This window comes from Vipera ursinii (assembly GCF_947247035.1).
Source record: "Vipera ursinii genome assembly, chromosome: 1".
Classification (NCBI taxonomy): domain Eukaryota; kingdom Metazoa; phylum Chordata; class Lepidosauria; order Squamata; family Viperidae; genus Vipera; species Vipera ursinii.
The window spans coordinates 178754282-178767558 of record NC_139512.1 but is presented as its reverse complement, the minus strand read 5'-3'; the positions used below and the strand labels follow the sequence as shown (position 1 = coordinate 178767558).

The 13277-nt window shown below is 39.2% G+C and overlaps 1 protein-coding gene across 1 annotated transcript in view; it reads left to right on the top strand.

Annotated features, from left to right (window-relative positions):
* The first annotated feature begins 1072 nt into the window (after positions 1–1072).
* KLF7 (KLF transcription factor 7) overlaps positions 1073–13277 on the top strand; it is an 84356-nt gene continuing 72151 nt past the window's right edge. The window contains exons 1-2 of the mRNA XM_083354935.1: positions 1073–1142; positions 1595–1724. Coding sequence (XP_083211061.1) covers positions 1126–1142; positions 1595–1724 — 147 coding nt within the window. The 5' untranslated portion in view covers positions 1073–1125. The remainder of the gene's footprint in view (positions 1143–1594; positions 1725–13277) is intronic.

Here is a 13277-nt window from a genome sequence, read left to right as displayed (position 1 = left end):
TGCACCTATTCTTACTTGAAATCTTAGCTACTATTATTTTCTTTCTGGGAGCCAAGCTGGCTCTGCAACAGCGCGGAGCCCGCCTACGCTGCTCTGCTACAAGGAAGCGCGTCCGAACTCCGAGCCGCCTTACTTGGTGCTACAAGGTCAACCACCGTTAGCCAGCAGAGGGATGCGGCCCCATCCCGGGCAGCTTTTACTTAGAAGGACGTCCGGATGAGTTCAGTGAATCTCAAATCCTACGTAACGGGAAGTATCGCGCACTTCCCACTAGATTGCTAGTTTGTAGCCAGCGAAGCCAGCAAGAACGGCGAGCCGCGGGGATGCTTAGCTTCTTTCGCGGACTCGCTGTGTCTCCTTTCCCTCCCCACTCCCTCCCCCAACCTCCACCGTTTCTGCGTGGAGCTCCCGCTGCCTTTTTTTCAGTTATACAGATCTATCTCTAGATTCAAAGGAGGACCCTGCCTTTGACAGGGAAATAAAGAGAGCGACGACCAGCTAAGGAAGAAAGGAGCCCCAGTTCCTCGTCACTCCTGTCCATCCCCGATTCCGCAGCCGTCCTTGCGGGCCAGGCATCCTGCGTTATCCCCGTTCTCCAGCTTGCGGCCGTTTATTCTCCTTGTCATGCAAAAGGCAGGCGGGCGGGCGGGCTGGCTGCCCTGCAAAGACATCCCCTGGAAATTTGCATGTACCAGAACTCGGCTACCGCGCCATCTAGCCCTCCCAAGCCTCGGCGCACAGCACTCAGCCCAACCCGCTTATATAGTTCTCTAAAAATAGCTCCCCTTACACTGCCTTATAAGGCGGCAGTCGGATGAAACCCTCCTCCAATCCCTCCGTCTCTTCCGTGCTCTGGCCCCGCCCCTCTCCCTCCAGGAAGGCCTGGATTGGGCCTCAGTGACTTCATGAGCGGCCCTCTCTTCCCTCCCCCTGTTTACCTTACATGGTCACGCGCTGCCTTAATGGACGGTTTCCTCTGAAGAGCCCACGACTGCGCGGAGAAGGGACGGGGAGGGGGGAGAGTGGGGAGCGCGCCCGGGGAGCGCGCACAGGGGAGAAAATGCGAGCCCCCCCCCAATAGAGAGCAAAGATTGCATTCAGCAGCGAGCAGCAATGCAGAAATAGATGGCAGTCTCGTGTCAGTGAGTTTGCATTCCCCCCCCCCCTTCTCTGGTCCAAGCGCTGGAGTCAGCAACAGAGCCCTTGAAGGCAATTGCTTTTTACTACAAGTGGAGAAGTTCCCCTCTTGGTTGCCTGGCTGACGGCTCGCCTTGTACATGTTTGGGAGCATTTTTCCTTTCTTACCGGGTTGTTGATGGGGCTCTTTTCCTTCTTTTTTTTTCCTTCTTCTTCCTTCCTCCACTCTTGTTCCTGCTTGATTTTTCCCCCCCTATCTTTGAAAGTGTGACTTCAAATATTTTCTTGTCTCTCTCAAACAAAAGCAAAACGAGAGAAAAAAGGACATCTGGATTGATTACGCCTAAGAGTCTTTCCCCCCCTCCTTTTTAATGAACAGAACTAAAACCCCATCACGAAATTTCAAACACAAATCTAAAAGGAAAAGGTTGTGGTTTGTTTTTTTGCTCAGCAGCAGCAGCAGCAGCAGCAGCAGCAACAACAACATGGATGTGTTGGCTAGTTATAGTATATTCCAGGAACTGCAGCTTGTCCACGACACCGGGTACTTCTCAGCTTTGCCATCCTTGGAGGAGAACTGGCAGCAGGTGAACCATTTACCTTACTCCTGTACATCTCTTAAATGCTGGCATTGATGAATCAAAGCCTCTCTTTTGCCTTTATTTCTCATTTTCTCTCGCCTTGGTTTCCCCCTTTTAAAGTAAGCTGCACTGTTACAGTTTCATTAACAAAGCGATGTAGTTGAAAGCTGCTTGCGTTAAATCCGAGATCAAAATAATAGTAATAAAAAAGGGAACATCCTGAGGACTGGTGGAAGTTATTTGGAGGTCTTTTATGTTTTGAGTTCCTTTTAAAAAGGAATAAAGTATTGCCCTCCCCCCCTTCTTCTTTGTGAATAAGGAGGGATCACTTTTAACTGGTGTTGACAACTGATAGAAATGGAATAATGTATTTTCCTCTTTTAAAAGTAATTGGTGCATAAAAATAAGCCAGTTTTTACTAAAAGTAGTCTGCAGGAACATGCTGTATTTCATTTTTATTTATTTTTAAAAACTTGCACGAGCGATACTGCTTTAGAACAATGCCACTCAAGCTTATTTCTGCACATCCAACAGAGAGAGCTTAGATGCTAGAAGAGTTAAGAAATATTACCAAAATCGAAAATTGGGTAACGAGGTTAAAACTGCGCTGGTAGACAATACTGTCAGGAGAGATGGGAATCTAGAGAGAGATCAGAGACTTTCATCAAATCCCTGATTAGCCCAACTTATCCAGATGAGAGGGAATGCTTAGCAGTCTAACTATCAGCTGGCAAGATGAAATGTAGCTGGAGAGGACAGCCCTTCCAAGAGACCCCTTGTTAGGGCAAGATGACACCTAAGGTGGTAGTGTGAGTTTTATGGCTGGGTTTGATTAATGATTTGTTGGTATATTCTGAAAACTCCCGTCCTTAGCAAGTGAGAGGCAGATGAACCCTGGCCTGTGGAGTTAACAAGACAAGGGACGTGCACCATGTGGTAGTCATGTAACTTCCATGCCCATGACTGATACAGGGTGAACAAGCTAATGACTTGCTGTATTTTATTCTCTTGTGGTCCAAATATTATTGATTAGCTCAGTTCTAGAAGGGGGCCTTGGATCTTACTGCTCTGGAATGGCTAAACAACTCTCACTAAAATTTAACGTATAATATTTAGCTCCAGGTTTCTTTTTGAATGTGTGTTTTTTTAAAAAAAGAAAAATACATGGTGGAAGCATTCAGGTCCTCTTGGTTGTGAAAGGCAGAAGCCTGTGTTTGGCTTGCTTGTTACACACATTGGTTAATGAGTCACATATGGTTTTCTTTATGGTTCTACTTTCGGCAGCTGATCCAGTTGGAGTGGCAAATAATTCTTGCCTTAACAATTCCTCCAGTTCCTTCCCAACAGTGGTCTTGCTGGTGCATCAGTTGCATATTAATAACAGTCTAGACCGTTCTAGGCAAGATAATATGTTGGCACATTCAGCAACCTAACACTGATATTGTCTGCTATGTTTTGGGAGATTTTTCTACTATAGAAAAAGGAAACTGCCTGTTTTTTTCAATATAAAAGCATTCTGTTCTGAAATCAAAGTGGAAAGGATTTTTTTAAATACCAATTTTAGGTTTTGCAGGCATTTTTTTTGTTAAATCTTGGTTGCCATGTGAACAAGTCACATTCAAGAAACTTGATATTTATGTAGCCAATGTGTAGAGCACTCTGTTCACATGTCCCTATTTTTTTAAAAAATAATCCCTGTAAGATAGCCAGTTTTATCTTCCTATTGTGTGTGCTGGGGGAGGAGCTGAACAGTAACATCATGCCCTTAAAGCCTCCTGGTGAAGTGGCTGAAACTTAAATTGTTTTAATTAATATTCATGTATCTTTGTAGGCCCCCTTGGGTTGTTAAGGCTACTGCTTTAAGGTGGCTTATAAATCTTAAAAGCAAATGAATAAAAATTATCTCCAATATACTGAATGTATACACGTCTCCTCAGAAGAAATTCCAATTGCATCCCATCCCATAGAGCCTCGTTCCAAGTATAAGGGTACACACCTCAGTCAAACTCTGCTTATATGGGACAAGGAAGAGGGTGAATGGAAAGTGCCCTGAAACAATGAGCATGAATTCACTTACACTAAATTAACTTTACAAAGGATATATTTTGCTTTCTCACTCTACTCCAGACATTGTAATTTCTGGAAATACGTCTGTAATTATAAAGACAATTGAGTTTCCAATGTTATGATTTCTTTGAGGAAGCACTATCGTAGAAACAATATTTGCTTCTAAAAATGAGTTTGCTAGCTTTGGGAAGCAGCAGAATAGCCCCAGGAATCTTAGACCCCCCCACTCATTTTTTTTAAAAAAAATATGTGTTCTGTTTTATTGAAATGCCATCTAGCAAAACATGTGGGAGATATTGCAAATGAAAGAAGAGCAAGAAAGGCTCAACTTGCTTTCCCTTCCCCTTTGTCCGATCACAGCAACATTTGAGAAACTGGCTTCAGAGGCTGAGTGAGTAGCATTGGCAATGGATTCCAGATACATTTTGTTCAAAGCACAATTCTTTCTCATTTCCACATCCCCCCCCCTTCTGTCTGCTTCTCCTCTGAATTCCTAAACAAGGTAAAGATACAGCTCTGTTGAACAGACCACTTGACATTGATGACTTCAGCAATTTGGAACTTCTTCCTCAGATGCAATCCTTAAGACAGAATAGCATAATATTCTTTATCGCAAGAGTGATCTACCAGGAAACTCATATTTACACAGATGTTATACAATAATTGATATTACTCATATGTCGAGATGCCCTGAGACTCAATATGAAACTACTGATGGTGTACTCTTTGACCAAGTTGGGCATTTTAGTTACGGGATAAAGTTACTTGCTAAAACATCTCCCACTGAATTTAGTGGGATTTCATGGTCCTTCACTTCCATTGGTAATATTATGTGGAAATAGGTCTCATTGCTTTCAGTGGAAGATTTTTTGATGTCCCTGCATGTATTTTGGTGTGAGTGACAGCTGTAGAAAACTAATATAGTAAGATGATATTGCTTTAGTAGCCTTCCTTCCTGCCTTATCTTAGTCTATAGTTTTGTGACTGGTGAATTCAGAACAGGAAAAGTTGCATGTAGTTGGCAAGTGTCATAAACAAAAACCCTACTGTACTGACTGCAGCCCTAACTCATGTCAGTTGCTAAGTAAACACTTGCTGCCATTCATTCTCCTTGTTGTCCTCCTTCCCTGGTGCTATAGGAAGAGGAAGTTGTTAAGTCCTTCTGAGAATTAGCTGCATGGAAAGTTATAAGGAAGTTCCTACACAGCTCAGAGTTTTTGGAGAAAAGACCATGTTGCTCTTAGGTCAAAGAAATATGGCAAGTATCAATGTAGCGTCTGTCTTTTCTGTGTTAATAGATATATGGCTAGAAATGCTTGGTTAGAAACATTGGAGGGTCCTAGAAATGGAGCTATACGGCTAGAAATCCCTTTTGGAGCAAAGCATTCTTAGCATGAAAGTGAGCAAGGTAACTCTTGATATATGTGCCATTTTAGCTGCTTTGGTGATAGCCAAAGTGTGTGTTGTTTCCCCCTTCCCATTCTTGAAAACTCATGTATGTACACCAATAAAATACAATAAAAAGTCCTTGCCTTAACAACCATTCATTAGTAACTGTTTGAAATGGCACTGAAAAAAGTGACCTAGTACTATTTTTCACACTTAACAACCATTGCAGCTTCCCCATGGTCATATGATCAAAATTCAGAAGACTGGCTTGTATTTATGATGGTTGCAGTGTCTCCAGGTCATCTGATCACTTTTTGTGACCCTCTGACAAGCTAAGTCAATGGGAAAGCCAGATTTACTTAACAATGGTTAAGTGTTACTAACTTAACAACTGCAGTGATTCACTTAACCACTGTGGCAAGAAAGGTTGTAAAATGGGGCAAAACTCAACAGCTGTCTTGCTTGGTAATGGACATTTTGGGATCTACTAGGATTTTAAATGAACCTGTGTGAAAAAATAGGTGGTTTTTTGCATCTGTTACATTACTTTAGGCTTACCACGCAGCATAGCTATGTCCTTTATGACTGAAAAAATATCAAGGTTCAGGCTTAGAATATACATAAACAAAAGCTGGAAATGACTAGAAATGATGACTGGAATCTGAAGTTATTGCTTGCAGTGGCTTGAGAGGTGGAAGAAATAATTTATATCTTGTCCATTTACATGTCTTTACCATCTGGACTCAGGGGAGATCTTATGAACCCCCTGAGGTAGTTTGGCTTAGAATGCTATTTATTGAATCTATGTATGTTTAGAGTTGGGCATATATAGTTATGTTGTTTGCTATCTAATAAACAAGCATAGCTTTCACATATATTTTCTAGTCAAAATGTCCCCTTCTCATGGACACTGGGCATTGTTCAAACAGAAATTACTTTCCTTTGCACACATTGCTTATACCCTGTGTCTGTGGATCTTGGAAAGGTTCTTGGAGATGGCTTGACTACCATGGTGTGCTTTGGTATAAGTTTGCTAAGAGCTGTTAGAAGAAAATTTCACAAGACATACAGAAATGTAACTTGTTGAGAGGCAAACAGCAATGCAACAAGAATTCAGCCTGGTCATCCCAGGCAGGGGTGTTCCTTGTCACCACTGATCTTTTTAAACTGGTGATCCCAGGAATTGGTTCTGACTTTCAGGCCTTTTGCTTGTGAAGCGGGTGCTCTGGTACCAAACAGCATTCATAGGTGACTTCCATAACTCACCTGGCTGTGTAAGCATAAAATAAATTAAATGAAACAGGACAATATATCCAGATTTGTTAAGTATACATTTGCTTACTGCAGACACTTTCTTAATAGTTGCTGAATTTAGCATAGGATTTAGGTAACCCTTAAAGTATAATTAAGGGCTTTAACATTTTTTGAATAAGTTGTCCTGGGTTAGTGAGTGACATAGATGCAACTTTTCATGGTTTGAGATTTCATTGGGTATTACAGATAACTGTAGTGTTTCTTGTAGCCACTTAATTGTTTATATTGTATGTTTTATCTAGTTTGCCCTGCACGAATATGATAAAGAATGTGCAAAGCTAGTTATGCATCTCTGTAATATGTTCAAATGGCTAAACCCAGAAAAATTGAATATACTTTCTACCTTACGGGGAGAAGCAGATATATCTGAAAATTCTGCTTGTGTAAATGAAAAATTTGTTGGATTTGGATTTGGCAAATCATCCAGCACACACTGATTTTTCTTTTGATCTTCAGATTATGGAGAACATGTGGAAATGAAGATTCTGGTTAGCATTGAAGTATGAGTACAACTACAATTGCCTTTTTAAAAGAATCATGGGAGTTCCATATTTTTGTCATTTCTGGAAAGAAGAATTTGTTTTCTGTCATATTTGGATTCCTCCCCCCCAGTAAATGCTCCTATTTACTGAAACCATCTTGACAGCAATAATATATAAATTATCCTTCTACTGTGATGTCTCTGTTTATCATACATCACCCTGATTAATCAAATATTGCTTTCTCCTATACTTGACTAAGGTAGGGGAAAATGGAATTCTAGCATGGTAGTTATCCAACCACGTTGATCATTGTTGTTCTGAATTTGGAAGATTTTTCAGACTTTCCCAAATTTATTTATTTCCCAAATAAATAATTTTTTTATATTGTGTTTTTATTGTTTATAAGCCACCTAGAGTCATTCTGAGTGAGTAGGCAGCTATATAAATAAATAAACAAGCAAACAAACAAACAAACAAGTAAATAAATAAATGGGTGGGAAAACTTTTTCAGCTGGACCAGTATTTGTAAATGCAAACTAAATCCAACAGCTTAACTGTTGTGTTACCTTGAATTGGGGTTGGATTGACTATCAGTGGTGGTGGTGGTGATGAAAATAAGACCACATGGGGAGCCTATGTATGGAAAAAAGAGAAGAAAAGAAAGATCTAACCAATGAAAAGTTCTAGTGCACAAAGTGTTTCCATTAGAATGATGATGTAGAGAAAAGAGGGTCATTGGTTGTATACTTCAATTGCCAGTCTTTTGTGATCACATTCTTTGTGATAATTACATGCATGGAATCTCTCTGTGTAGGCTGGCCCTGGGAAAAGCAGTGACTACTTTCAACCATGTTCTTTTCATTCCTGTGATACCACAGCCTGCTCAGTACATCTCATATGTGAACTCACTTTTCACAAAATTTGGTTTTGTTCTCACATGTAGTTCACAGGGGAGAAGAAGATCTACACAGAGCCTTCTAGTTGTCTAAAAATCTATATTTAGTTAAGTGCTGTTGAGTTGGGCCCAACCCCAGCCTAAATATGGACAAATGTCTGCTATCTAGTGCTGCCAAACTGACTTTGGAGCAATTAGAAGTGAACACTGGTATAGACAACATGCACTATTATTGGGCAGTGGATTGAGGCGCCCCTCTTCCATTGAACAAAGAAAATGCCCAGATATGTTCAGGCAATCCCAGGTGATTTTTCTCTGACTCAGCATGATGCAAAACATGAATGGTAAGAATAAACCTGGCCATCCAAGATACTGTTTGGTCAGAGTTTCCTTCCCTGGAATATACTCCACTCGCCTTTAAGAGGTTGGTAGAAGATAGAAGGAAGTTTTGTTGTGGAGTCTCATGGAATTGCCCAGTAAGAAAAAGGATTAAGGTCCTGGATAATTCTAGTTGACCTAGTCTGGCCTGTTTTTTCTTAGTAAAGACTATGATATGTTTTACTTTAAATTGCAATTGACCATTCCTTATCTTCTCTCTACTGGGTTTTTAATATGTATTCTGATTAAATATTGGACTTTTTTTGCCAAGTATATGCAATGATCCTCTCTCCTGAGGCAGATATCTGGACCTGTGTGCTTACCTGTTTTTTCAGAAGGCAAAACAAAAGCTCTGGAAACAAAGGTCTTTCTTCTCCTATAAGGGCAATTCTTGAGCCTGGATTCTTCTTTATTTATAAATCTCATGGGTGGTGGTAGTGAATCTAAAGAAGTCACATTTCCTTGGAGTTCTACTGATGACTGCTTGGACATACTTGGAATTCTCAATCTAGACTAAAGTCTTGAGATTCTCTAGAAATCTCTCATCTAAATAATCTCCTGTTTAGTTTTTCTAAATGTAAATAAATGTCTGCTCAGATTGTCAGATTAGGATAAATTTGTTCTGCCAGGCTTTGTGATATAGAGTGTTGATTTTGGAGGCATTCTTTAAGCTTCAGAGCTGCTACTGAAAGGATGATGATGCCTGTGAAGTATTCTGAAATCTTGGTGCTGCAGAAGTATTACTGTGGTACAAATAATATAGCAGAACAGTGTTAGCCTTTACCCAGACTTACTTTGGCAGATGGGGCTGTTTTGCTGGTCTGTCAGAAATGTTCTACTGCAACTGGAAAGGAATAAATCACACTGTAGGACATTGCTTTCTTTTTGCAATCTCTCATTGTTCTAGAATAATGGGATACTTGGCTCCTCCATAAATGAAACTCATCTCTTACAATGTTGCTATTTCATCTTAGTTCCAGTCAAAGCAAAACACATTTCTAAGTGCTCGTTGTACATCATGCCTTGGTAGTAGATAGCTTCCAAGAAGAATCAACTTCCAGGAAATGCCATTTGTGTAATACAGTGAGAAAGAATGACTAAGTAAGTAAAAAAGCTTTCTTTCACAATAGCACAAATGGTAGAGTAGAAGTAACCCACTAAATCTTTAAATTACAAATGTACCGGTAATTTAATGTAGTATTTTTTTCTGCACTGCAAACCTATTTGCTAAGTACAGTGCAAGTAGAATTGATTTGCTGAAATTTTGGCTAGTGCTGGGAAATTCAAAGGGGTGTCTCCATGCAAACGTCCTCAAAGTAAGGGGGAAGGAAGGATCTCTCTGTTTCCGGTCTTTCAGTTTTGTGTGTGTTCAGCCAGAAATACCTTTCATATGACTTTTAAATGAACATTTAAATGATTTATGCACACTTTTTTTTCTTCTTTCCCCTGTACTATTTGTATGCATTTTTGAGCCAGAGTCTGGAGACATTTGAAATTTATAGAAACTGTTTTAATGAGCAGAGTGAGGGTTTGGTGGGTTCAGTTAAAATTTTTATCCTTGCCTTGAACCATGAACTGTTCCCTCACTTCCTCAAAAGACAGCTGTCTTTGATTTGAAAAATTAAATCTGCTGATGCTCAGAGCAAACCCCTCTTCAGAAGTGGAGGTTCTACCATAGTTGTTAACCAGCAAATATGTATTATTTTCTCAAATACATATGTCTGAGAAATTAGTAAGTATATATTACTATATTTCCTTTTTAGCTTTGCTGATTTTAAAAAAATTGAAATTTTTTATATAGCCTATTGACCACAGAAATTTTGGTCTCAATTGTAGTTATGAGTCAAGGATATAGCAGGTCCGAAGTTCTATTGTATATTAAAAGAAATATTACCCAGGCCTGGAATTATACTGATGACCAAGCAATGGTTGTGTATGTGTTTAAAGCATTGTTTAAGAAAAGCAGAAAAGTAAAAGAAAATAGAAGAGATTTTCAAACATGGTAAGGTAAAAATTGATACAACATTACAATAATGGTGGAAAGTAGCCTGTACCACTTTAAGCCTTCCAAACATTATTAAAGTCAGGTTGATAGTCAATAATTAACAATAGCCAATATAATGTAAATCATGTCAGGATGAAGAATAAAATTTAAAAATGTCTAATTTAAGACCCTATCTGATAAATGAAACAAAAGCTTAGTTATGAAAGCATATTGAGAAAAACCCAACATTTGGATGTGGTACAAGAATGTGTATAATATTATAACCCATAAATAGTTTCCATTGAATTAAATTCTTTATCAACCTTGTTTTTAAAACATGAGAATATTTTTGAGACTGATGCATACGCCTTTGCTATTCTTCCATAGAAGGAATTATATATGATTTCCAGTTAAAAAAAAACCCCTAGCATTCAGTCCTCGGTTATTCTGACATTGTGAAAATATAATTCTTTACCTCAGGCTCCAAAAGGACTGTTGAAAATTTGAGAAGTGTAAGGATTACGGCATAGTTGTAGCACCTTCGCTTTTGCTCTCCAGATCATCACTTAAATATAGAACATCTCTTTGTTCCTATTATTCTAAAACAAGGTTATATTCCCTTCCAACCTTTCTCTGCTTGCATTCCTGAAATTGAGGGACAGCTCCTGCCCAGCATTTGTAATCACTGCTAAAAGCTTTTACCTGAAACAAGAGGGAATTTCAGCTGTAGGACAGGCCATCTTCCTGGCTCGCTCCCTTTGTGTCTCACCCTCCCTAATGATTCCATGGTTAATAACAATAGCTTCCTTATGGTTTAAGACCAAATAACAATGTAATTATATATTTCAACAAAAAAATCCATTAAGTAAAATAACAGGTAAATGAAATAAAATAAAGACGAAACAAACAAAATGGAAAACTAGATAAACTAGGAAAGTAGCTTCTGATTAATGTTATCCGTGGCATGGGAAAAATAAGCATTTCAGATGTTTGCTGTATAATCATTGAAAAATCTAAACGGTTAGTCTCCTAACGGCAATTGCACTTGGCTACCTTGGATAGTTGGATGTTTCAGAAAACCATCAGCCAGAATTGAATTTACTTCTCATTGAACCAGCCAGAACAATTTTTCACTGGGGGGCTATTAAGTCTGTGTGCCAAGCTGTATATAAAAAAGAGAGTGCAATAAAATATGGGCAACAGACCCTAGTTCCTCCCTAGTTGGCAAGAACATAGTCAAACTTGAAGATTCCAGCTCCCTTCTGGTAGCACAAGAGTCAGGGAGTTAAATTTTGCCAAAGCTCTTTGATGTGATACACTCAGAATGTTAGTTAGGTAATTTGTTGGAATAAAAGGCTTCTATCCAGGCAGAGTGGGATAGTAGTACTCTGGTCACTATGAAGATGCATCAAAAGCAAGATGTCAATTTCTGATAGGCTCCCTCAGGCTCTAGTGAAATCAGATATTGAAGCAAGAGGCCATGTTGTCTTACGTTCAATGCCTTTTTTTCAAGATGCATAAAAACCATTTGGGAGATTTACAGCAGCCAAAGATTCCTCTGTGAAAATCAGTTTAGTATAGACTTTAGGATGGTCAAACCCATATAAAACCTCTATAGAAGCCAGGCCTGATTCCAAATGTAGCAAAGAGTTGAGTACAATCTGGGGCATAAAGAGACTTGCTAATATTTTTTATTTAACTGCTTCAGAGATCTTTATAGAGATGAGTACAGGAGCCGTATGGCATAAAGCTAATGACTGCCTGAAAAATGCAGGAGTGCCTTAACAGCCCTATGGTGCAGACTTTGTTCTCTCAAAACTATAGAGGATTGAAAGGATATTCATAAATACAAAACCTTGGTTTGTTCAGTGCTGGTGGTTGTTTTCCAACTGTGAATCCAGCTGGCAAATCTTTTAGTGAAGACTTCTACTGCTTTGCTTGCTTTGTGTGAATGCAAGTGCATATAGGAATGAATTCAACTTAGAAGCCAAATGTAGCATAAAGGGGATGCTATAAAGTTGTTAATGCCACTTGGCCAGCAATAAAATGTAAGATAAATTGTAATGCCATACCCATGCAGCTCTGATCAAAAAGCTGCTAGAGCAGATGATATTGGACAGGAGCAGTTGTGTCATAGTGGCAAACAAGACCTTGTGCTTAATCCCTTATCTTCTTTAGTGATGATTCCAGCGCAGGCTGTTGTGACAGGCCTATGTCATAGTAACAACCCCTTTCCTAAGCCTGCTTCCTTTGTATTTATGCTACTGGAAATCATTGGAAGAGATAAATTTTTCTGCTTTTTTGTCTCCTCTTTATTATCAAATAAAGGCAGATCTGCAGCTGTGATTTCTTTTTTTGTTTGTTTGTTTGTTTGTTTTTGAAATGTCTGTCAAATCCCAACAGAATATTCCTTGACTATATGGGGCTACGGTACTTATTATCCCACTGAACATGGACATTATCTTTGTTGATTGAAGATTGTAGAAGCTATGGTCTTTCTTACACATGTGGAGGGCTTTAGGTTGGGGGGCCTCATCTTGATCCATTGAGTAGCCCCATATTATTCAGTGAAGATTTGTGTTAAAAATATTTTACTTCTAAAATGAGAAGAATGAGAGTTCAGATACTTTGCCCTCTTAGAAGTGTTTCCACTTTTCATTCCAGAATCATGGTGATGAAATATGTCTTTATGAACAGAAAGGCAGTCTCATCCTAGGACTTTATCTGCATTTAAAACTGTGTTCAAAGTTTAACCACTGCTTGGATGAAACTGCATGAAAATGAGTTCAGCCATAAAATAGCTAACGCCTTAAGCTGAGACCATGCTAGAAATGATAATGGAAGACTATCTTTTCAGATGCTAGAAAATGAGAACGCTGCCTTCTCATATCTTCTCTTTCAGTGTTCAGGTGCATCAGGAGCCATCGTTTAATTGTTATTCATAGGTTATGTGAAGTTGCTAGTGAAAATTGTTGAATTAGGTGTGATACAGAGAAAGTGGTATCACACCTCTTATTCATAAGCTTGAAGAATCGGAGAATGGCTGATTT